Source organism: Salmo salar, chromosome 18, assembly GCF_965601325.2.
Source record: "Salmo salar chromosome 18, fSalSal1, whole genome shotgun sequence".
Classification (NCBI taxonomy): domain Eukaryota; kingdom Metazoa; phylum Chordata; class Actinopteri; order Salmoniformes; family Salmonidae; genus Salmo; species Salmo salar.
The window spans coordinates 17,823,956-17,846,971 of record NC_138308.1 but is presented as its reverse complement, the minus strand read 5'-3'; the positions used below and the strand labels follow the sequence as shown (position 1 = coordinate 17,846,971).

General features: G+C 40.9%; 2 protein-coding genes across 2 annotated transcripts in view; both read left to right on the top strand.

Annotated features, from left to right (window-relative positions):
- Positions 1-3,796: 3,796 nt before the first annotated feature.
- Positions 3,797-11,570, top strand: si:dkey-187a12.4 (uncharacterized). The gene is made up of 5 exons (XM_014154584.3): positions 3,797-4,249; positions 4,960-5,186; positions 5,319-5,478; positions 8,146-8,300; positions 10,936-11,570. Exons 1-5 carry the CDS (start codon positions 3,955-3,957, stop codon positions 11,014-11,016), a joined length of 918 nt encoding a protein of 305 aa, XP_014010059.1. The 5' UTR covers positions 3,797-3,954; the 3' UTR covers positions 11,017-11,570.
- A 7,729-nt stretch (positions 11,571-19,299) lies between these two features.
- Positions 19,300-23,016, top strand: part of rin2a (Ras and Rab interactor 2a) — a 68,515-nt gene continuing 64,798 nt past the window's right edge. Inside the window, exon 1 of the mRNA XM_014154583.3 lies at positions 19,300-19,602. The gene's annotated coding sequence lies outside the window, so the exon portion shown is untranslated. The remainder of the gene's footprint in view (positions 19,603-23,016) is intronic.

Sequence of the window (23,016 nt, the reverse complement as noted above, 5' to 3'; positions counted from 1 at the left end):
AAGCTGCTCCCACAACAGCTCAATAGGTGTGAGATCCGGTGACTGCTGGCCACTCCATTACAGACAGAATACCAGCTGACTGCTTCTTCCCTAAATAGTTTTTGCATAGTTTGTAGCTGTGCTTTGGGTCATTGTCCTGTTGTAGGAGGAATTGGCTCCAATTAAGCGCCGTCCACAGGGTATAGCATGACATTGCAAAATGGAGTCATTGCCTTCCTTCTTAAAGATCCATTTTACCCTGTAAATATCTCCCACTTTACCACCACCAAAGCACCCCAAGACCATCACATTGCCTCCACCATGCTTGACAGATGGCATCAAGCACTCCTCCAGCATCTTTTCATTTTTTCTGCATCTCACGAATGTTCTTCTTTGTGATCAGAACACCTCAAACTTTGATTTGTCTGTCCATAACACTTTTTTCCAATCTTCCTCTGTCCAGTGTCTGTGTTCTTTTGCCCATCTTAATCTTTCCTTCTTATTGGCCAGTCTGAGATATGGCTTTTTTTTGTTGCAACTATGCCTAAAAGGCCAGCATCCTGGAGTCGCCTCTTCACTGTTGACGTTCAGACTGCTGTTTTGCGGGTACTATTTAATGAAGCTGCCAGTTGAGGACTTGTGAGGCGTCTGTTTCTCAAACTAGACACTCTAATGTACTTGTCCTCTTGCTCAGTTGTGCACCGGGGCCTCCCACTCCTCTTTCTATTCTGGTTAGAGACAGTTTGCGCTGTTCTGTGAAGGGAGTAGTACACAGCGTTGTACGAGATCTTCAGTTTCTTGGCAATTTCTCGCATGGAATAGCCTTCATTTCTCAGGACAAGAATAGACTGACGAGTTTCAGAAGAAAGTTCTTTGTTTCTGGCCATTGAGAACCTGTAACCGAACCCACAAATGCTGATGCTCCAGATACTCAAATAGTCTAAAGAAGGCCAGTTTTATTGCTTCTTTAAATCAGCACAACGGTTTTCAGCTGTGCTAGCATAATTGCAAAAGGGTTTTCTAATGATCAATTAGCCTTATAAAATTATAAACTTGGATTAGCTAACAAAATGTGCCATTGGAACACAGGAGTGGTGGTTGCTGATAATGGGCCTCCGTACGCCTATGTAGATATTCCATTAAAAATCAGCCGTTTCCAGCTACAATAGCTACAATTTACAACATTAACAATGTCTACACTGTATTTCTGATCAATTTGATGTCATTTAAATGGACCAAAAAAAAAATTGTTTCAAAAACAAGGACATTTCTAAGTGACCCCAAACTTTTCAACAGTAGTATATATAACTCACACAAAAAAAGGAAACACTGATACATTTAACCTCTGTTTGACAAGTGGTTCTGAAAGGTCAGGAAATTACCTTTCAAATGATATATTATATAACCAACTTTGAAAACTTTGTTTAAAAATAAAAAATTGTGCCATTGACAATAGAATGTTGGTACACTATATATACAAAAGTATGTGGACACCCCTCAAATTAGTGGATTCGGCTATTTCAGCAAAAGCTATTGCTGACAGGTGTGTAAAATCAATCACACAGCCATGCAATCTCCAAACATTGGCAGTAGAATGGCCTTACTGAAGAGCTGTGACTTTCAACGTGGCACTGTCATAGGATGCCACCTTTCTAACAAATCAGTTCGGCTAATTTCTGCCCTGTTAGAGCTGCCCCGGTCAACTGTAAGTGCTGTTATTGTAGAGTGAAAACGTCTAGAAGCAATAACATCTCAGCCGTGTAGTGGTAGGCCACACAAGGTCACAGAACGGGACACCGAGTGCTGTAGCAAGTAATGTGTAAAAATCGTCTGTCCTCGGTTGCAACACTCACTAATGAGGTCCAAACTGCCTCTGGAAGCAACGTCAGCACATGAACTGTTCGTCGGGAGCTTCGTTAAATGGGTTTCCATGGCCAAGCAGCCGCACACAAGCCTAAGATCACCATGCGCAATGCCAAGCGTCAGCTGGAGTGGTGTAAAGTTCTTGGACTCTGTTGGACTCTGGAGCAGTGGAAACGCGTTCTCTGGAGTGATAAATCACGCTTCACCATCTGAAGTTCGACGGACAAATCTGAGTTTGGCGGATGCCAGGAGAATGCTACCTGCCTGAATGCATAGTGTCAACTGTGACGTTTGGTGGAGGAGGAAAAATGGTATGGGGTTGTTTTTCATGGTCAGGGCTAGGCCTCTTAGTTCCAGTGAAGGGAAATCTTAACGCTACAGCATACAATGACATTGAGGCAACAGTTTGGGGGAAGGCCCTTTCCTGTTTCAGCATGACAATGCCCCCATGCACAAAGCAAGGTCAATACAGAAATGGTTTGTCAAGATCAGTGTGGAAGAACTTGACTGGCTCGCACAGAGCCCTAACCTGGGGCAGCTATATTTTTGGATTGTGACTTTGGTTATAGGCACCACATTTCACACACAGCTAGAACAGGATTGAAAATTATTTGTAGATATAGGGCATCACAGGATATACATATTAACCCCACAGAAACCTTTTTCCAATATTGCCACCAAACAACTCAATGGCGTCTTATTGGATCAATTTAGCATGACCATACCTGTGTGAAATATAATTGTAGTAGGCTCAATGATGTCTTAAGATGTTCATGGTGATGTAGAATACACAACCAAATGAGACAGGTGTGTCAGATATGTAAAGATGATAAATTATTCACATAATTTAATCAATCTTCAAACGTTAAATGTATTTGTACATTTAAATAGTCATGGATGTGGGCAGATTAAAATGATAATCAATGTTATCCTTTAACTGTTTTCATCATGGGGACTATAAACATGCCCCGTACATTCCATTATAATGTAGTAAAATGCAATATGGGGACTGTTGAGGCCAATTATATTTATTTTAGTATTCTAGTAACCAGCCCATGGTAAAAATACATCTTAAATAAGACTAACTATGTGTAATGGTTTGCTGCTCTCATTAGGATATTAGGTTAAAACTTATTGTCATTCTTATGTAATTTTACAAGTTTCTAGTCCTCTGTTTTATGAAAACAGTTAATGGGATAACATTGAATACAATTTTATCAGCTCATATCTATGACTATTCACTTGTACATATCCATTTTACATGTTTAAGATGATGCTCGAAGAGGCCCGAGTCCCCGACTTGGAATTCCGAGTTGGATGACCGTTCAAAACAACTTTTCCCAATCGGAGCCCATTTTTTTTCCAGAGTTCCCAATTGTCTTGAACGCACTGAAGTCGGAGATTTTCAAGTTCCCAGTTGTTTTGAACGCGGCAAAATATGCCGTCAACCCGTAGGAAATGATTGTTTTGTTGGTGCTATTGGGTAATGTAGTTATTCTGGCCTTCCCAACGAGGGGGCTCGATTAATCTGGCACGGGGTACATCAAGCTATGGCCCGGTACGTCATCAGGCCTTCTCAAATTGAACAGTAATCTGCGCACCTTGGTAATGTTGTCAACAAGGCAGCATGGTGCATTGTCCAGAAACATACAAGTATTGTATGAAATATATGTTTGAATTTTCAAACTAGTTTTAATTGGGAATGCCATTAAAGCAATCACTTTAACATGAGAAAACACAGTATCTTACTCATTACTACACCATTTTAATTACATGACTTTTGTTTTGAACCGACTACGCCGTCGGACAGAACGGGGGCACCTGGCTCACGCCCGAGAGGAAGCCCGGTTCCAAATCGAATGCAATCAACTTTCAGCCGCTACACGGGCGCCCGGGTGAGATTAATCGAACTCCCTCAATGTTCTCGCAACATTACTGTGACGTTGTTGCAACGTGATATCGTGCTCTGGCTGTGGACTGTTTGATAACCACTTCCGTTTTTTCCCCTCACTAGTCCACATTTGCGTTTACCTTGAAAGATAGAAAGACATTGTAGAAAGGTTTTTGTTGGTTTAAACTAACGTTTAGGAGGTCGACTGCTTGAGGAATTTTATGGAGCATAATAATGGAGATACTTCTAGCTGGGCGATGCAGCGACGAATGGAAGGTTTGGTCAACAAACACATGGCAGACATAGCTCTGGAAACACTCCAGCAGAGACTTTCAGCTGTGTCCGACGAAATGAACAATCTTGCGGAACATGTTTCGAGACGCTCGGAGGATATTCCCAAAGATGATATTTCAAGACGACCTGATGTCAACTTTGACGTTGAGTCGCTGAGTGCGACGTTTAGCACGGGTGGTGTTGGGGAAAAGTTGTTGATGCCAGGCACCTCGTCATCAGCAGGTAACGTTTTACCCTGATTAAATGTAGTTTTAATATTACCGAATTCCTCACTTTGTTTTGTATCTAGCCTATTTGGAAGTAACAATCAGCGAAAAAAAAACGAATAACTACATTAATTATTCAGCTGTGTGACCAATCAGATTCGCAGGATTAATAAAATCGATCTCAGGCTAAATGTTTTAATTGCTACAGTTTGTACGCCAGAATGTGATATAACCAAATATGTTTGTTGTCCAGTACTGGAAGTTACAGGTTTGCCTATACAAAACGTCACCATCGATTTTTCAACTGATCAGGTGTTGCCGACACTCAATTCTCGTTTCTGGAAAACATTAGTCTTATAAATGTCCAGTTGCAGGTGGTTCTACAAACGCCAGATAACTCTGAAAGATAATAAGTCCATGTTTTGAACCGCGCAAAGAGGTTCCTGACATTAACTGCTGCACGTCTAGCATTTCCCAGCATCTTTGCAGGAACTAGTCGTAGCAACAAAAGAAAAGTTGAATGAAGAGTTAGCTACAGTAGCCAATGACGCTTACACTCTGTTTTAGATTGATGGGGGAAATGACTAACTACACCAGGTCTGTTACTGTTCTAAAATGTGACACAATATGACAAATCAACAAACTAACTGACCAACACAACTTTTTGGGGGCCCTACCTTGACCCTGGTGTCACCCCCAAATCCATTCCTATCCACTGTTTCTCAGAGACGGCTGCCCAGCGTAAAATAATCTCCTTGCTGGTGGAGATCAAGGAGGAGCAGCAGAGACAGTGGGCAGTGTTGAGGGAGCTGCAGGCCAGGGTTCAGGGCCAGAGCTTTCCAGAGGTAGAGGAGGAGGTGGAGGCTCTAGACATTGACATCCCTCTGAGGACCATGGAGCAGCTAGATGACACCGAGAGGCACCTGGAGGATGCCGGAGCACAGAAGAGAATGGTAGGTGGACCGAGTGACCCGATAGGGCTTGAACCAGCAACAAGCACACTACCTACTGTGTTATAATACTGTTACATAATGGTAAGTGATTGTGTTATTAATGGCGTGTATATATATATATATATTTGACAGGTGTCTCACCTGTCACGGATGGGCGGGGCCACAGTGGATGATGCAGTGCGAAGGCTCATGCAGGCTGTGCTATCTTTCGCTGTGGGCTCTGAGCTCAACTGGGTGGGCCGCGGCCAGAAAAGGAGCTTCAGAAACACCCGCCTCCAAGGGGTTCTCTTCCGTAAGACTCTATAAAATATATATGTACACTACCGTTCAAAAGTTTGGGGTCGCTTAGAAATATCCTTGTTTTTAAAGAAAAGCTTAAAAAAAGAAATACAGTGTAGACATTGTTAATGTTGTAAATGACTATTGTAGCTGGAAACGGCTGATTTTTTGTTGTTGTTGTGGAATATCTACATAGGCGTACGGAGGCCCATTATTTTTATTTATTTATTTTATTTCACCTTTATTTAACCAGGTAGGCAAGTTGAGAACAAGTTCTCATTTACAATTGCGACCTGGCCAAGATAAAGCAAAGCAGTTCGACACATACAACAACACAGAGTTACACATGGAGTAAAACAAACATACAGTCAATAATACAGTAGAAACATAAGTCTATATACAATGTGAGCAAATGAGGTGAGATAAGGGAGGTAAAGGCAAAAAAGGCCATGGTGGCAAAGTAAATACAATATAGCAAGTAAAATACTGGAATGGTAGATTTGTAGTGGAAGAAAGTGCAAAGTACAAATAGAAATAATGGGGTGCAAAGGAGCAAAATAAATAAATACAGTAGGGGAAGAGGTAGTTGTTTGGGTTAAATTATAGATGTGCAGTGATCTGTGAGCTGCTCTGACAGCTGGTGCTTAAAGCTAGTGAGCTAGCTATTATCAGCAACCATCACTCCTGTGTTCCAATGGCACATTGTGTTAGCTAATCCAAGTTTATCATTTTATAAGGCTAATTGATCATTAGAAAACCCTTTTGCAATTGTGTTAGCACAACTGAAAACTGTTGTGCTGATTAAAGAAGCAATAAAACTGGCCTTCTTTAGGCTAGTATCTGGAGCATCAGCATTTGGGGGTTCGATTAAAGGCTCAAAATGGTCAGAAACAAAGACTATCTTCTGAAACTCGTCAGTCTATTCTTGTTCTGAGAAAAGAAGGCTATTCCATGTGAGAAATTGCCAGGAAACTGAAGATCTCGTACAACGCTGTGTACTACGCCCTTCACAGAACAGCGCAAACTGTCTCTAACCAGAATAGAAAGGCGTGGGAGGCCCCGGTGCACAACTGAGCAAGAGGACTGAGCAAGTACATTAGTGTCTAGTTTGAGAAACAGACCCCTCACAAGTCCTCAACTGGCAGCTTCATTAAATAGTACCCGCAAAACACCAGTCTCAACGTCAACAGTGAATAGACGACTCCGGGATGCTGGCCTTCTAGGCAGAGTTCCTCTGTCCAGTGTCTGTTTTCTTTTACCCATCATAATCTTTTATTTTTATTGGCCAGATATGGCTTTTTCTTTGCAACTCTGCCTAGAAGGCCAGCATCCCGGAGTCGCGTTTCCACTGTTGACGTTGAGACTGTTTTTTTGCGGGTACTATTTAATGAAGCTGCAGTTTCCAGCTACAATAGTCATTTACAACATTAACAATGTCTATTTCTGATCAATTTGATGTTATTTTAATGGACAAAAAGTTTGCTTTTCTTTCAAAAACCAGGACATTTCTAAGTGACCCCAAACTTTTGAACGGTAGTGTGTATGTGTGTGTATATCTTTTTGTTGCTTAATTCCGTTTAGTTTTAACTTTCACTTTTCTCTGTTTTGTTTTTCCAGGTTTCAGTCTAAAAAAAAAAAAAATCTGGTTTTCACTCCCAAAGTCACATTAAAAAATATATATATTTAGATGCAAAGAAATTCCACAAATTAACTTTTAACAAGGCACACCTGTTAATTGAAATGCATTCCAGGTGACTACCTCATGAAGCTGGTTGAGACAATTCCAAGAGTGGTTACTATATTATTTCATAGTTTTGATGTCTTCACTATTATTCTACAATGTAGAAAATAGTACAAATAAAGAAATGAGTAGGTGTGTGAAATTTTGACTGGTACTATATATATATATATATATATATATATATATATATATAACACAATTGGATGTTCTCAGTCCAGAACAATGTTTAAATCGCATCAGGAGACCACTTTTGAGGTCTGGGAAAAATTGATGAAATTTTGATTTTTGGGTGTAGTTACCCTTTTAATGCAAGTGAGCACCAGCAAGAGACCGTTGTTTGGTTAGCAATGTTTCTGTAGTGCTTGTGATTGCCGAGTTTGCGAAACAAATGGCAACTGGATTGTTGCAAATAGTCATGATATAATTAGGCCAGGTAGGCATAGGCTACTTTGTAGTTAACATTTTATTGAGAATGTTTTGGGTAAAGCCTTTCCATCTACCAGAAGATGGTAGTCATTACGTTAGCATCATCATTAATGGCTACACAAAGTGGTAGACAAATGCGCGCACACAGACGGGCATTCCTGTGCCATTGCCTCTTCAGAAAGTTGAAGGAAAATATATGAATCACTGATTTATTTTTTATTAATGTCTTGTGGTAATCTTGGGAAAATTCATGAATGTTCAATACATTTTTTTTTTTTTGTCTCTGGATTCTGTGATTCTGGCTGCATTCTCCACAATGCAAATGTTATCAGTCCATACTATCATACCTTACACATACTGGGAGGGATGCATGGATAGATAGATATAGATAGATGGATGGATCATTACAAGGATTCCGATCAGTCTCCATACAGACAAAAAGAGACATTTGGAAAGTAAACCTCGGAAGTTAATTTGGATGCAGCACTGACCTCTACTTCTCTGTCACTTTAGGTGCTCTGAAAAGAACCCCTGTGGGCAAAGAGGCCACACATCATCAGTTTGCAGACGTGGTGAAGAAATGGCTGCGGTACACCCCGTTCAGACAGGGAGGGAGTGGTCGACGGCTTTACAAACCACCTGTTGAGTTCCTGTGTCCAAATGAATGTGTAGGTCTGCCTACACATCCACAGTAACGCTCAACCAGCTTACCGTAAAACTTCAATTACATAGCCCGGGCATTTATTTGCTTAAATCACTTAACACAACAGGTGCTTATTAGAGACAGGCATTTATTTCCTTAATGCATACAGTTTTTTTATTTTATTATTTTTTTTTTAACCTTTATTTAACTAGGCAAATCATTTTTTACAATGACGGCCTACCCCGGCCAAACCCGGACGTCGCTGGGCCAATTGTGCGCCGCCCTATGGGACTCCCAATCACGGACGGATGTGATACAGCCTGGAATCGAACCAGGGACTGTAGTGATGCCTCTTGCACTGAGATGCAGTGCCTTAGACCGCTGCGCCACTCGGGATCCCTACTAGCAGTTTCTTATTTACATAGTTAATTGTTTAATTTCAGCATTAATTTCCATCATTTGAATAAATTTCAGCATTTCCTGCACTGTTATCATTTACACACGTTTTTTTTGTCTTAGTATAGCTCTACAGACGTGGCCAAAAGTTTTGAGAATGACACATATTCATTTCCACAAAGTTTTCTGCTTCAGTGTCTTTAGATATTTTTGTCAGATGTTACTATGGAATACTGAAGTATAATTACAAGCATTTCATAACTGTCAAAGGTTTTATTGACAATTACATGAAGTTGAAGCAAAGAGTCAATATTTGCAGTGTTGACCCTTCTTTTACAAGACCTCTGCAATCTGCCCTGGCATGCTGTCAATTAACTTCTGGGCCATATCCTGACTGATGGCAGCCCATTCTTGCGTAAACAATGCTTGGAGTTTGTCAGAATTTGAGCGGTTTTGTTTGTCCACCCGCCTCTTGAGGATTGACCACACGTTCTCAATGGGATTAAGGTCTGGGGAGTCTCCTGGCCATGGACCCAAAATATCGATGTTTTGTTCCCCGAGCCACTTAGTTATCACTTTTGCCTTATGGCAAGGTGCTCCATCATGCTGGAAAAGGCATTGTTCGTCACCAAACTGTTCCTGGATGGTTGGGAGAAGTTGCTCTCGGAGGATGTGTCGGTACCATTCTTTATTCATGGCTGTGTTTTTAGGCAAAATTGTGAGTGAGCCCACTCCCTTGGCTGAGAAGCAACCCCACACATGAATGGTCTCAGGATGCTTTACTGTTGGCATGACACAGGACTGATGGTAGTGCTCACCTTGTCTTCTCCGGACAAGCTTTTTTCCAGATGCCCCAAACAATCGGAAAGGGGATTCATCAGAGAAAATGACTTTACCCCAGTCCTCAGCAGTCCAATCACTGTACCTTTTGCAGAATATCAGTCTGTCCCTGATGTTTTTCCTGGAGAGAAGTGGCTTCTTTGCAGCCCTTCTTGACACCAGGCCATCCTCCAGAAGTCTTCGCCTCACTGTGCATGCAGATGCACTCACCCCTGCCTGCTGCCATTCCTGCGCAAGCTCTGTACTGGTGGTTCCCCGATCCCGCAGCTGAATCAACTTTAGGAGATGGTCCTGGCGCTTGCTGGACTTTCTTCACAACAATTGAACTGCTCTCCTTGAAGTTCTTGATGATCCAATAAATGGTTTATTTAGGTGCAATCTTACTGGCAGCAATATCCTTGCCTGTGAAGCCCTTTTTGTGCAATGATGACGGCACGTGTTTCCTTGCAGGTAACCATGGTTGGCAGAGGAAGAACAATGATTCCAAGCACCACCCTCCTTTTGAAGCTTCCAGTCTGGTATTCGAACTCAATCAGCATGACAGAGTGATCTCTAGTCTTGTCCTCGTCAACACTCACACCTGTGTTAATAAGAAAATCACTGACATGATGTCAGCTGGTCCTTTTATGGCAGGGCTGAAATGCAATGAATTTGTTTGGGGGGATTCAGTTCATTGCATGGTAAAGAGGGACTTTGCAGTTAATTGCAATTCATCTGATCACTCTTCATAACATTCTGGAGTATATGCAAAATGCCATCATACAAACTGAGGCACCAGACTTTGTGAAAATTAATATTTGTGTCATTCTCAAAACTTTTGGCCACGAATGTAATTATTCTCCTCTGATTGCATTTTCAGTTCTTACGTTCGCCACTAGAGGGCAATCAATATTTCTGGAGGTCTACTCCTGAAGTTGACTGTTTTTGTGCTTGCCAGTTAGCTAGCAGCTGTTTCTTACCAGCGATAAAAATGTATGATTACCATTTTTAAAAGTCATTTAAAGAATGATGTAATGTAACAAATCCAACGAATCCTTGTAAACAATTCATGGTAACCTCCATAAACAATGACATTTAAACCCAGCGTTTATTTGAAACAGGTGTTTATTTGCTGAAATGTGTCTTTGCCCTGCTATTTAAAGGGACAGGCGGCTATGTGAGACTCAGCTTTTAATTGAAGTTTTACGGTATTTAAATATACTCCAGTGTTTAAAATTGATGTATTTTCTCTAAGTTTGTTACATTTCGTAAAATAAGACATAAATGAATACATGCAGGTTGGCCCATATTACATCATACAGGGCCGAACCTGTGATCTACTTAACTTGGACCCCTGCATGAATCATGCATTGATATAAATTGAGGATTTCATCTCAAAGTCCAGTTTCTCACACAGTTCTCAAAATTCTGCCCACAATGCACAGTCTCCAATAGACACACCCCATGAAGCTCCTCACCATCACAGATCTGTCCGGTGTGGTGTGCTGTTCGAATCCCCAAGCTGACAAGGTACAAATCTGTTGTTCTGCCCCTGAACAAGGCAGGTAACCCACTGTTCCTAGGCTGTCATTGAAAATAAGAATTTGTTCTTAACTGACTTGCCTAGTTAAATAAAGCTAAATAAAATCCCTGTTAATACCTGTATAATTAATTCAAAGCAAATATGCTGCAAAACCTGTTGATAAAAGTTGTATTGCATTTAATGCTTTGAAGGTACTGATTAGTAAGCTTTCCTGCAGATTTCGAATAAATTCTTGTAATGAGAGTATTGGCAAATATATAGTTAACCCAATTGGCCTGCATGGCTCATAATATGCCATGGACGTTACAGTTTGTAGTAGGCATATGTTTTCATCCTCATGAAAACCCAGGCTTCCAGGTTATTCAAATCACCACCTTTCTGCACATTGTCACTCAGTGTTATGATTGAATGTCAGAGACGCGAAAGCAATTTATTATATGTTAGTCATATAAATGTCCATATAAGCTTTCTTGTAACAAACATAATACATTGTAAATGTCCATAAATACATTTTTGAAAATACATATTTCTCATTCACTCCTGTTTCCTTGTTTTTGTAATGAAAACGTGGGTCTTTTGCTAGAAAATAATACAATCCCAACAAAGCGGGGTGAACGACCCTATCCGGAGCAATGGCATCAGCAATGTTTTTTTTATTCTGTTTGTAAGAATGAGTGGACGAAGGTGATAAAGAATAATGGAGCTAAAAGTTGTAATTTAACATCAGTTTATTGTTGGAGTGCGGTTCATCAAACTTTTTTTGGCTGACCTGTATGGAGTGAGATTTGTTTATTTTGCAAGTATGAATTCCAGGATCTGTGTGTATATTCAACATAACTCACAAATAAATTAACGATTCAACAACGCACAAATAAAACTAGTTGAGCTGACAGCCCAAAACCGTGCAGGACGTTTGGCATTTGCCAGAGAACACCAAGATTGGCAAATTCGCCACTGGCGCCCTGTGCTCTTCACAGATGAAAGCAGGTTCACACTGAGCACGTGACAGACGTGACAGAGTCTGGAGACGCCATGGAGAACGTTCTGCTGCCTGCAACATCCTCCAGCATAACCGGTTTGGCGGTGGGTCAGTCATGGTGTGGGGTGGCATTTCTTTGGGGGGCCGCACAGCCCTCCATGTGCTCGCCAGAGGTAGCCTGACTGCCATTAGGTAGCGAGATGAGATCCTCAGACCCCTTGTGAGACCATATGCTGGTGCGGTTGGCCCTGGGTTCCTCCTAATGCAAGACAATGCTAGACCTCATGTGGCTGGAGTGTGTCAGCAGTTCCTGCAAGAGGAAGGCATTGATGCTATGGACTGGCCCGCCCGTTCCCCAGACCTGAATCCAATTGAGCACATCTGGGACATCATGTCTCGCTCCATCCACCAACGCCACGTTGCACCACAGACTGTCCAGGAGTTGGCGGATGCTTTAGTCCAGGTCTGGGAGGAGATCCCTCAGGAGATCATCCGCCACCTCATCAGGAGCATGCCCAGGCATTGTAGGGAGGTCATACAGGCACGTGGAGGCCACACACACTACTGAGCCTCATTTTGACTTGTTTTAAGGACATTACATCAAAGTTGGATCAGCCTGTAGTGTGGTTTTCCACTTTAATTTTGAGTGTGACTCCAAATCCAGACCACCATGGGTTGATAAATTGGATTTCTAGTGATTATTTTTGTGTGATTTTGTTGTCAGCACATTCAACTATGTAAAGAAAAAAGTATTTAATAAGATTATTTCTTTCATTCAGATCTAGGATGTGTTGTTTAAGTGTTCCCTTTATTTTTTTGAGCAGTATACTTGAGTAAAAGTAAAGATACCTTAATAGAAAATGACTCAAGTGAAAGTCACCCAGTAAAATACCACTTGAGTAAAAGTATTTGGGTTTTAAATATACTTACGTATCAAAAGAAAATGGAATTGCTAAAATGTACTTAAGTATCAAAAGTAAAAGTATTAATCATTTCAAATTCCTTATATTAAGCAAACCAGATTGCACAATTTTTATTTTTTATTAACGATAGCCAGGGGCACACTACAACACTCAGACATCATTTACAAACTAAGAATTTGTGTTAAGTGAGTCCGCCAGGTCAGAGGCAGTAGGGATGAGCAGGGATGTTCTCTTGATAAGTATGCGAGTTGGACCATTTCCCTGTCAAAATGTAACGAGTACATTTGGGTGTCAGGGAAAATGTATGGAGTAAAAAGTACATTATTTTCTTTAGGCATGTAGTGAAGTGACAGTAAAAGTTGCCAGAAATGTAAACAGTAAAGTAAAGTGCAGATATCCCCAAAAAACGACTTAAGTAGTACTTTAATAAACAATTTTTACTTAAAGTTTACACGACTACCTGTCGATGTTTAATGAACAAAAATATGAACGCAACGTGCAACAATTTCAAAGATTTTACTTAGTCACAGTTCATATAAGGAAATCAATCAATTGAAATAAATTCATTAGGCCCTAATCTAACCTATGGATTTCACACGACTGGGAATGCAGATATGCATCTGTTTGTCACAGATAGAGTTGAAGTCGGAAGTTTACATACACTTTGGCCAAATACATTTAAACTCAGTTTTTCACTATTCCTGACATTTAATCCTAGTAAAAATTCCATGTCTTAGGTCAGTTAGGATCACCACTTTATTTTAAGAATGTGAAATGTCAGAATATTAGTAGAGAGAAAGATTTATTTCAGCTTTTATTTCTTTCATCACATTCCCAGTGGGTCAGAAGTTTACATACACTCAATTGGTATTTGGTAGCTTTTCCTTTAAATTGTTTAACTTGGGTCAAACGTTTCGGGAAACATTCCACAAGCTTCCCACAATAAGTTGGGTGAATCTTAGCCCATTCCTCCTGACAGAGCTGGTGTAACTGAGTCAGGTTTGTAGGCCTCCTTGCTCGCACACTCTTTTTCAGTTCGGCCCACAAATGTTCTGTAGGCTTGAGGTCAGGGCTTTGTGATGGCCACGCCAATACCTTGACTTTGTTGTCCTTAAGCCATTTTGCCACAACTTTGGAAGTATGCTTGGGGTCATTATCCATTTGGAAGACCCATTTGCGACCAAACATAACGATGGTCATTATGGCCAAACAGTTCTATTTTTGTTTCATCAGACCAGAGGACATTTCTCCAAAAAGTACTATCTTTGTCCCCATGTGCAGTTGCAAACCATAGTCTGGCTTTTTTATGGCGGTTTTGGAGCAGTGGCTTCTTCCTTGCTGAGAGGTCTTTCAGGTTATGTCGATATAGGACTTGTTTTACTGTGGATATAGATTATTTTGTACCTGTTTCCTCCAGCATCTTCACAAGGTCCTTTGCTGTTGTTCTGGGATTGATTTGCACTTTTCACACCAAAGTACGTTCATCTCTAGGAGATAGAATGCGTCTCCTTCCTGAGCGGTATGACGGCTGCGTGGTCCCATGGTGTTTATACTTGCATACTATTGTTTGTACAGATGAACGTGGTACCTTCAGGCGTTTGGAAATTGCTCCCAAGGATGAACCAGACTTGTGGAGGTCTACAATTTTCTGAGTTTTTGGCTGATTTCTTTTGATTTCCCCATGATGTCAAGCAATTGACTCAGGCTAATTGACATAATTTATCAGAAGCTTCTAAAGCCATGACACCATTTCTGGAATTTTCTAAGTTGTTTAAAGGCATAGTCAACTTAGTGTATGTTAACTTCTGACCCACTGGAATTGTGATACAGTGAATTATAAGTGAAATAATCTGTCTGTAAACAATAGTTGGAAAAATGACTTGTGTCATGCACAAAGTAGATGCCCTAACCAACTTGCCAAAACTATAGTATGTTAACAAGAAATTTGTGGAGTGGTTGAAAAACAAGTTTTAATGACTCCAACCTAAGTGTATGTAAACCTCCGACTTCAACTGTACCTTACCATGATAAAACATGAGGTGATGGCGGCGGATGATTGGCACGACAATGGGCCTCAGGATCTCTTCACGGTATCTCTGTGCATTGAAATTGCCATCGATAAAATGCAATTGTGTTCGTGTCCGTAGCTTATGTCTGCTCATACCATAACCCCACCGTGATCATCACAGGACTGCCACTGACTACACCCCTCAAACTCAACTGTGGACCTCGAAGCCAATTCTACTGATTTATACCTGGGACACTATGTGGGTGCAGTTAATTATCAGGTAGAACTGAAAACCAGCAGGCTCTGGACCTCATAGAGTATGAGTTGAATAACCCTGCCCTAGACACTGTTGTGCATGAAAAGGGGAGCCATTTCTGAGATACTGGATCCAGTGTGCCTGGCAATGACGATCATACCACGCTCAAAGTCGCGTTGAACAGTTACTGTATGTAATCGAACAGTAACTGAATGCCTCGATGCCTGTCTGCCTGCTTTATTTAGCAAGCCACTGCCATGTGATTTTCTTGAACAGGGTAGTGTACCTAATAAACTATCCGGTGAGTGTATATACAGTGCATTCGGAAAGTAAGAGGCGCTGTTGCGCCTTCTTCACCACACTGTCTGTATGGCTGGACCATTTCAGTTTGTCTGTGATGTGTATGCTGAGGAACTTAAAACTTTCCACCTTCTCCACTACTGTCCCGTCGATGTGGATGGGGGCGTGCTCCCTCTGCTGTTTCCTGAAGTCCACGATCATCTCCTTTGTTTTGTTTACGTTGAGTGAGAAGTTGTTTTCCTGACACCACACTCCGAGTGCCCTCACCTCCTCCCTGTAGGCTGTCTCGTCGTTGTAAGACCCAATAGCACAGGGCGGGGTTGAGACCTAAGGCCTCAAGCTTAATGATGAGCTTGGAGGGTACTATGGTGTTGAATTCTGAGCTATAGTCAATGAACAGCATTCTTACATAGATATTCCTCTTGTCCAGATGGGATAGGGCAGTGTTCAGTGTAATGGCGATTGCATCGTCTGTGGACCTATTGGGCCGGTAAGCAAATTGAAGGGGGTCTAGGGTGACAGGTAAGGTGGAGGTGATATGATCCTTGACTAGTCTCTCAAAGCACTTCGTGATGACAGAAATGAGCGATACAGAGCGATAGTCATTTACTACGGAGCGATAGTCATTTAGTTCAGTTACCTTTGTCTTCTTGAGTAAAGGAACAATGGTGGCCATCTTGAAGAATGTGGGGACGGCAGATTGGGATAGGGAGAGATTGAATATGTCCGTAAATACACCAGCCAATATATAGAATACTGCCTTATTCTAAAATGGATTAAATACTTTGTTTCCCTCATTAATCTACACACAAAACCCCATAATGACAAAATTGAAAAACAGGTTTTTTGAAATGTTTGCAAATGTATTCAAAATTTAAAACAGAAATACCTTATGTACATAAGTATTCAGACCCTTTACTCAGTACTTTGTTGAAGCACCTTTGGCAGCGATTACAGTCTCGAGTCTTATTGGGTAAGACGCTACAAGCTTGGCACACCTGTATTTGGGGAGTTTCTCCCATTATTCTCTGCAGATCCTCTCAAGCTCTGTCAGGTTAGATTGGGAGCGTCGCTGCACAGCTATTTTCAGGTCTGGGCTCTGGCTGGGCCACTCAAGGACATTCAGAGACTTGTCCCGAAGCCACTCCTGCATTGTCTTTGCTGTGTGCTTAGGGTCGTTGTTCTGTTGGAAGGAGAATCTTTGCCCCAGTCTGAAGTCCTGAGAGCTCTGGAGCAGATTTTCATCAAGGATCTCTCTGTACTTTGCTCCATTCATCTTTCCCTCGATCCTGACTAGTCTCCCAGTCCCTGCCACTGAAAAACATCCCTACAGCATAATGCTGCCACCACCATGCTTCACCGTAGGGACGGTGCCAGGTTTCCTCCAGATGTGACGCTTGGCATTCAGGTCAAAGAGTTCAATCTTTGTTTCATCAGACCAGATAATCTGGTTTCTCATGGTCTGAGAGTACTTTAGGTGCCTTTTGGCAAACTCCAAGCGGGCTGTCATGCTTTTTACTGAGGCATGGCTTCTGTCTGGCCACTACCATAAAGGTCTGATTGGTGAGTGCTGCAGAGACCTTCTGGAAGCTTCTCTCATCTCTACTGAGGAACTCTGGAGCTCTGTCAGAGTGACCATCGGGTTCTTGGTCACCTCCCACCTCCCTGATACATCTAATAATTTTTTTAATATTCGATGAGGGTTGTTGACATTAACAGCCTGTATTCAATTGAGAGAGATGCTATGCTTCATGCCATGAATATGCATAGCCATCTTGAGACAACTCTGATATAAAAGTTTTTTTCTTAAAGTTGCAGTGATGTCACGTGTCCTACTTATGTCAGTACACTCGTAACAACTTAAGCATTGCAAAAAAAAATATTTGATCAAATAAACCTCACATAGCAAATAAGCAATACTTTTTTTTGCTGACCAAATTCGAAATTGTCTCATTGACGTCCATACAAATATTTATGAAAAATAACTCACTTTTCTGCTGAGTTGGGCCTAACCCTAACCCTCTCTCTTGCTCTTCTTCTCTGTCTGATTGAGGTATAAAATAATGAATACCCCTGCCTAAGTAATTCCAGAACGTGGCTAGAATGGATACAGCTTTCGTCAAATTAAAGTCAAAAGTTAGATGTATTTTTTGCATTTTAGCTAACCTTAACCTAATTATCCTAACATGCTACAAAAAGTCAAATAGTCTGACAAAAACGATGTATTCCATCGAATCAAAACCGCAATTCCAGGTGAAGACGTGACGTGAAAGGCAACAGAGATTAAACTCTGGCCGTGCCTACAGATTACCGAGATATGCTACGATATGGAGTTTTCACATGACTTGGAATACAGATATGCATATGTTGGTCACAGATAGATAAAAAGAAATGGGCCTCAGGACCCCTGTATATAGCCCCCGCTATTGTTATTTTACTGCTGCTCTTTAATTATTTGTTACTTTATTTATTTATTTTTTGTATTTTTCTTAACTGCACTGTTGGTTAAGGGCTTGTAAGTAAGCATTTCACTGTAAGGTGCATGTTGTAGTCAGCGCATGTGACAAATACAATTTGATTTGATCTTGTCACAGTTTCTGTGCATTCAAATTGCTATTGATAAAATGCAATTGTGTTCGTTGTCGCTTATACCGTTCACCATGGGGTACTCTGTTCACAACATTGACATCAGCAAATCGCTCAACTCATACACGTGGTCTGCGGTTGTGAGGCCAGTTGGACGCACTGCCAAATTCTCTAAAACGATGCTTATACTAGAGAAAGTATCATTAAATTATCTGGCAACAGCTCTGGTGGACATTCCTGCAGTCAGCATGCCAATTGCATGCTCCCTCAAAACTTGAGACATCTGTGGCATTGTGTTGTGTGACAAAACTACACATTTTAGTGGCCTTTTATTGTCCCCAGCACAAGGGGCACTTGTGTAATGATCATGCCGTTTAATCAGCTTCTTGATATGCGACACCTGTCAGGTGGATGGATTATCTTGACAAAGGAGAAATTCTCACTAATATTGATGTTTACACATTTTGGCACAACGTCTTTGAGAAATAGGCTTTTTTTTGCATATGGAACATTTCTGGGATCTTTTATTTCATCTCACGGGACCAACACTACATGTTGCGTTGATATTTTTGTTAAGTTTTTTTATGAAGTTACAACCTTCTCTTTCTGTCTGTTGTAACGCATATTGCAGTTGCACAAGCAAAACACATTCCTTACACGGGGCAAAAACAATCAGCGTTTTGTCTGATGATGTAGGCTAATCTTTATAGTTGTTACCAAATCGTAGTTATCGTAGCCCAGTGCCATATTTATGCCATATACGCTGATATCATGGCAGAGTAAATAACTAACACAGCAGCTAAGAACATGAAATCAATAGACTGCCTGTTTGACTCGTGCTTATGTTTGCAATGCAGAGAACTGTTTGTATGAACATGTTGATAATGTATGTTGTGTAAAACATGTGAATAACTTATCCCCTCATGAAAAAAGAACATGAAATCGTTCTTATGCTTAATGAGGCATGGAATGCAATAGCTAAGAACAGTTTTGTGAACAACATCAAGTTTGTAGGAAATCGCACTTTTGCTTAGTTGCTTACTGAGGGAAGGCAATAGTTCGAACAGGTTTGTACAACATGAAGTTCTGTGATGAGACAAAGGCAATCAAGTACGTGGGCGGCAGCGGAGCACTAAGTGCAGCAGCTACGTTTAAAAAAAAGCATGCACATGCGCAGAAATCTCGTTTGCAAATGAACATACAAAACTCCTTATCCTGCCACTCCGTCAGGCTTTTGTTTTGTTCTCCAGACGTTGATGCCTGGAGAGGTCGCATGCGCGGTGGATGAAGGAAAGAAAATGGAAAGGCACTAGGGCAAATCTTGGACGGAGCCGACTCGGGAAAGGAGCGGAGCCCAACTTTATACGATGAACTACACCGTAATTTCAATGAAACAGAAATAACTTTTTATTTATTTTTTTACTTCATAATGATAGGCTATTATATAGGCCTACATACAGCTGGGTTGTCGGTTTAGGAGCTCAATTCTGCCGATTGGGCGTGCACCTATGAAAGAGGTAAGTTTTCAGTGTGTTGACAAATGGGGTTCAGCTCACAACTTTTTTTCTCATATTATTTCTCAATTTCCATGCTAGCAAGCCTGTCCGCCAGTCTAAAAGTGCATGTTTTGACAGTAATAGGTCCTACTGTATTTGTTTGCCAGTATTGTCCCTGACAATCCTCCATGTATCCCCCTCTGAGTCAATGAAAACTGAATATTTCCTCCGCTACTGTCGAGACACTTACGAAATGGCGTGAAAGTGTGTTTATATATTTTCCATATAAAAAATGGCTTGTGGAAGCTGTAGGCTAGGACACAGTGGCGCGAGGCCGAGCAAGCCCCCCCTCCCCCAGCTAATCTCATGCTATTTTGAAAGCGAATTCCATGCTATTCTACACATTTTGCAATGAGGCGGAGAATGAATTTAGCCGTTTTAAAGCTAATTTCCAGTAATATGAAAACAGCTAGGATGTGGTTATTCGCCACCTATTGCCTGCTGTTTTAGCTTCGATAGAGAGATACAATGTAGTGAGCGCTGAGAAACTTCGGTCAGGGATAGAGATATTGTAACTGTAAATTGAACAGTGGCCAACTTCATGTGCTCAGTTACAGTGCCTTGGAAAAGCGTTCAGACCTTTTGGATGTCTTTACATTTGATTGTTGCAAAGTGGAATTAAAATGTATTTAATTGTCAACAATCTACACAAAATAATCTATTGTAAAAGTGGAAGAAAAATGATTTAAAAAAAAAAAATGGTTGACATGATTTTTTTATTAATGACTAAACCTTCCTCTGTCCCCCATACATGCAACATATGTTATGTCACTCAGTCAATTATTGAATTCCAAGCACAAATTTGACTACAAAGACCAGGGAGCTTTTCGAAAACTTCATAAAGAAGGGAAGTGATTGGTAGATGGTTAACAATAACAGATCAGACATTGAATATATCTTTAAGCATGGTCAGTTAAATAATTATGCTGTGGATTAGGGCTGGACGATATGGCCAAAAAGTCATATCCCGATATAGGTCATTTCATAACCCCATAATGATACATATCACGATATAGCACATTTTCTGTAAATTCAATTAATAAATAGTTTATATAAAATGACCACATGTAAAGGCCTTTTTCTTATTACATGTTGAATTATACTCAACAAATAAAAGGTACTTACTCATTTGATTATTTCTTTTTTATTTAGAACCTTTGGGCAAATTTTCAATTAAGCATGTAACAAAATCTAAAATATGAATGTATATAAGGTAAATAGAAAACACTTCAACTATAGTTGCAAACAAAATAAATATAGGCCTAAAATATATATTTTTGGGGGCTTGCCTGTTTTGCATGTTATTTTGGCATTAAAACATCATACAGTTGAAGTCAGAAGTCTACATACACCTTAACCAAATACATTTAAACTCTGTTTTTCACAATTCCTGACATTTAATCCTAGTAAAAATTCCCTGTCTTAGGTCAGTTAGGATCACCACTTTATTTTAAGAATGTGAAATGTCAGAATAATAGTAGAGAGAATTATTTATTTCAGCTTTTATTTCTTTCATCACATTCCCAGTGGGTCAGAAGTTTACATACACTCAATTGGTATGTGGTAGCTTTTCCTTTAAATTGTTTAACTTGGGTCAAACGTTTCGGGAAACATTCCACAAGTTTCCCACAATAAGTTGGGTGAATCTTAGCCCATTCCTCCTGACAGAGCTGGTGTAACTGAGTCAGGTTTGTAGGCCTCCTTGCTCGCACACTCTTTTTCAGTTCGGCCCACAAATGTTATGTAGGATGGAGGTCAGGGCTTTGTGATGGCCACCCCAATACCTTGACTTTGTTGTCGTTAAGTCATTTTGCCACAACTTTGGAAGTATGCTTGGGGTCATTATCCATTTGGAAGACCCATTTGCGACCAAGCGTTAACTTCCTGACTGATGTCTTGGGACGTTGCTTCAATATATCCACATACTTTTCCTCCCTCATGATGCCATCTACTTTGTGAGGTGCACCAGTACCTTCTGCAGCAAAGCACCCCCACAACATGATGCTGCCACCCCCATGCTTCACGGTTGGGATGGTGTTCTTCGGCTTGCAAGCATCCCTCTTTTTCCTCCAAACATAACGATGGTCATTATGGCCAAATAGTTCTATTTTTGTTTCATCAGACCAGAGGACATTTCTCCCAAAATTACGATCTTTGTCCCCATGTGCAGTTCCAAACCATAGTCTGGCCTTTTTTATGGCGGCTTTGGAGCAGTGGTTTCTTCCTTGCTGAGAGGCCTTTCAGGTTATGTCAATATAGGACTCGTTTTACTGTGGATATAGATACTTGTATACCTGTTTCCTCCAGCATCTTCACAAGGTCCTTTGCTGCTGTTCTGGGATTGATTTGCACTTTTCGCACCAAAGTAGGTTCATCTCTGGGAGACAGAACGCGTCTCCTTCCTGAGCGGTATGACGGCTGCGTCGTCCAATGGTGTTTATGCTTGCGTACTATTGTTTGTACAGATGAACGTGGTACCTTCAGGCATTTGGAAATTGCTCTCAAGGATGAACCAGACTTGTGGAGGTCTACAATGTTTCTTCTGAGGTCTTGGCTGGTTTCTTTTGATTTTCCCATGATGTTAAGCAAAGAGGTACTGAGTTTGAAGGTAGGCCTTGAAGTACACCTCCAATTGACTCAAATTATGTCAATTAGCCTATCAGAAGCTTCTAAAGCCATGACATCATTTCTGGAATTTTCCAAGCTGTTTAAAGCCACAGTCAACTTAGTGTATGTAAACTTCTGACCCACTGGAATTGTGATACAGTGAATTATAAGTGAAATATAATCTCTGTAAACAATTGTTGGAAAAATGACTTGTAATGCGCAAAGTAGATGTCCTAACCAACTTGCCAAAGCTATAGTTTGTTAACAAGAAATTTGTGTAGTGGTTGTAAAACGAGTTTTAATGACTCCAACATAAGTGTATGTAAACTTCCGACTTCAACTGTATATCAATTTGCATTTGGTACTTTGGGTCGAGTGTTAGCACCAACTCATGAAATCCCTGTTTCTCGAACGTGTAAATTGGGGCCATGTCTTTGCAGATGTAAGTTGTAAAGGCAGCTGTTATCTCTTTCCATCTTTGTGATTCTTTGCCATATGGTGTGCCGCGGGCAAAAGCCTCTTGCAATGTCTGAGTTGGGGGTATGTTTTGAGCACTCAACTGTACTTTTTTGGGTCTCATCCGTAGAATCTCTCCGTATTGTTTCACATGATTCTTGCGTAGGTGGGAAAGGAGGTTAGTGGTGTTTGAGCCTCTTGTCGGGACCGGCCTGCGGTGTATTTTGCAGAGGACTATTTTCTGGTCCCTGTCAGACTTTTCATACCCAAACCACGTCCATGCGACGGAAGTAGCCCCTCTTTTAGGTACGA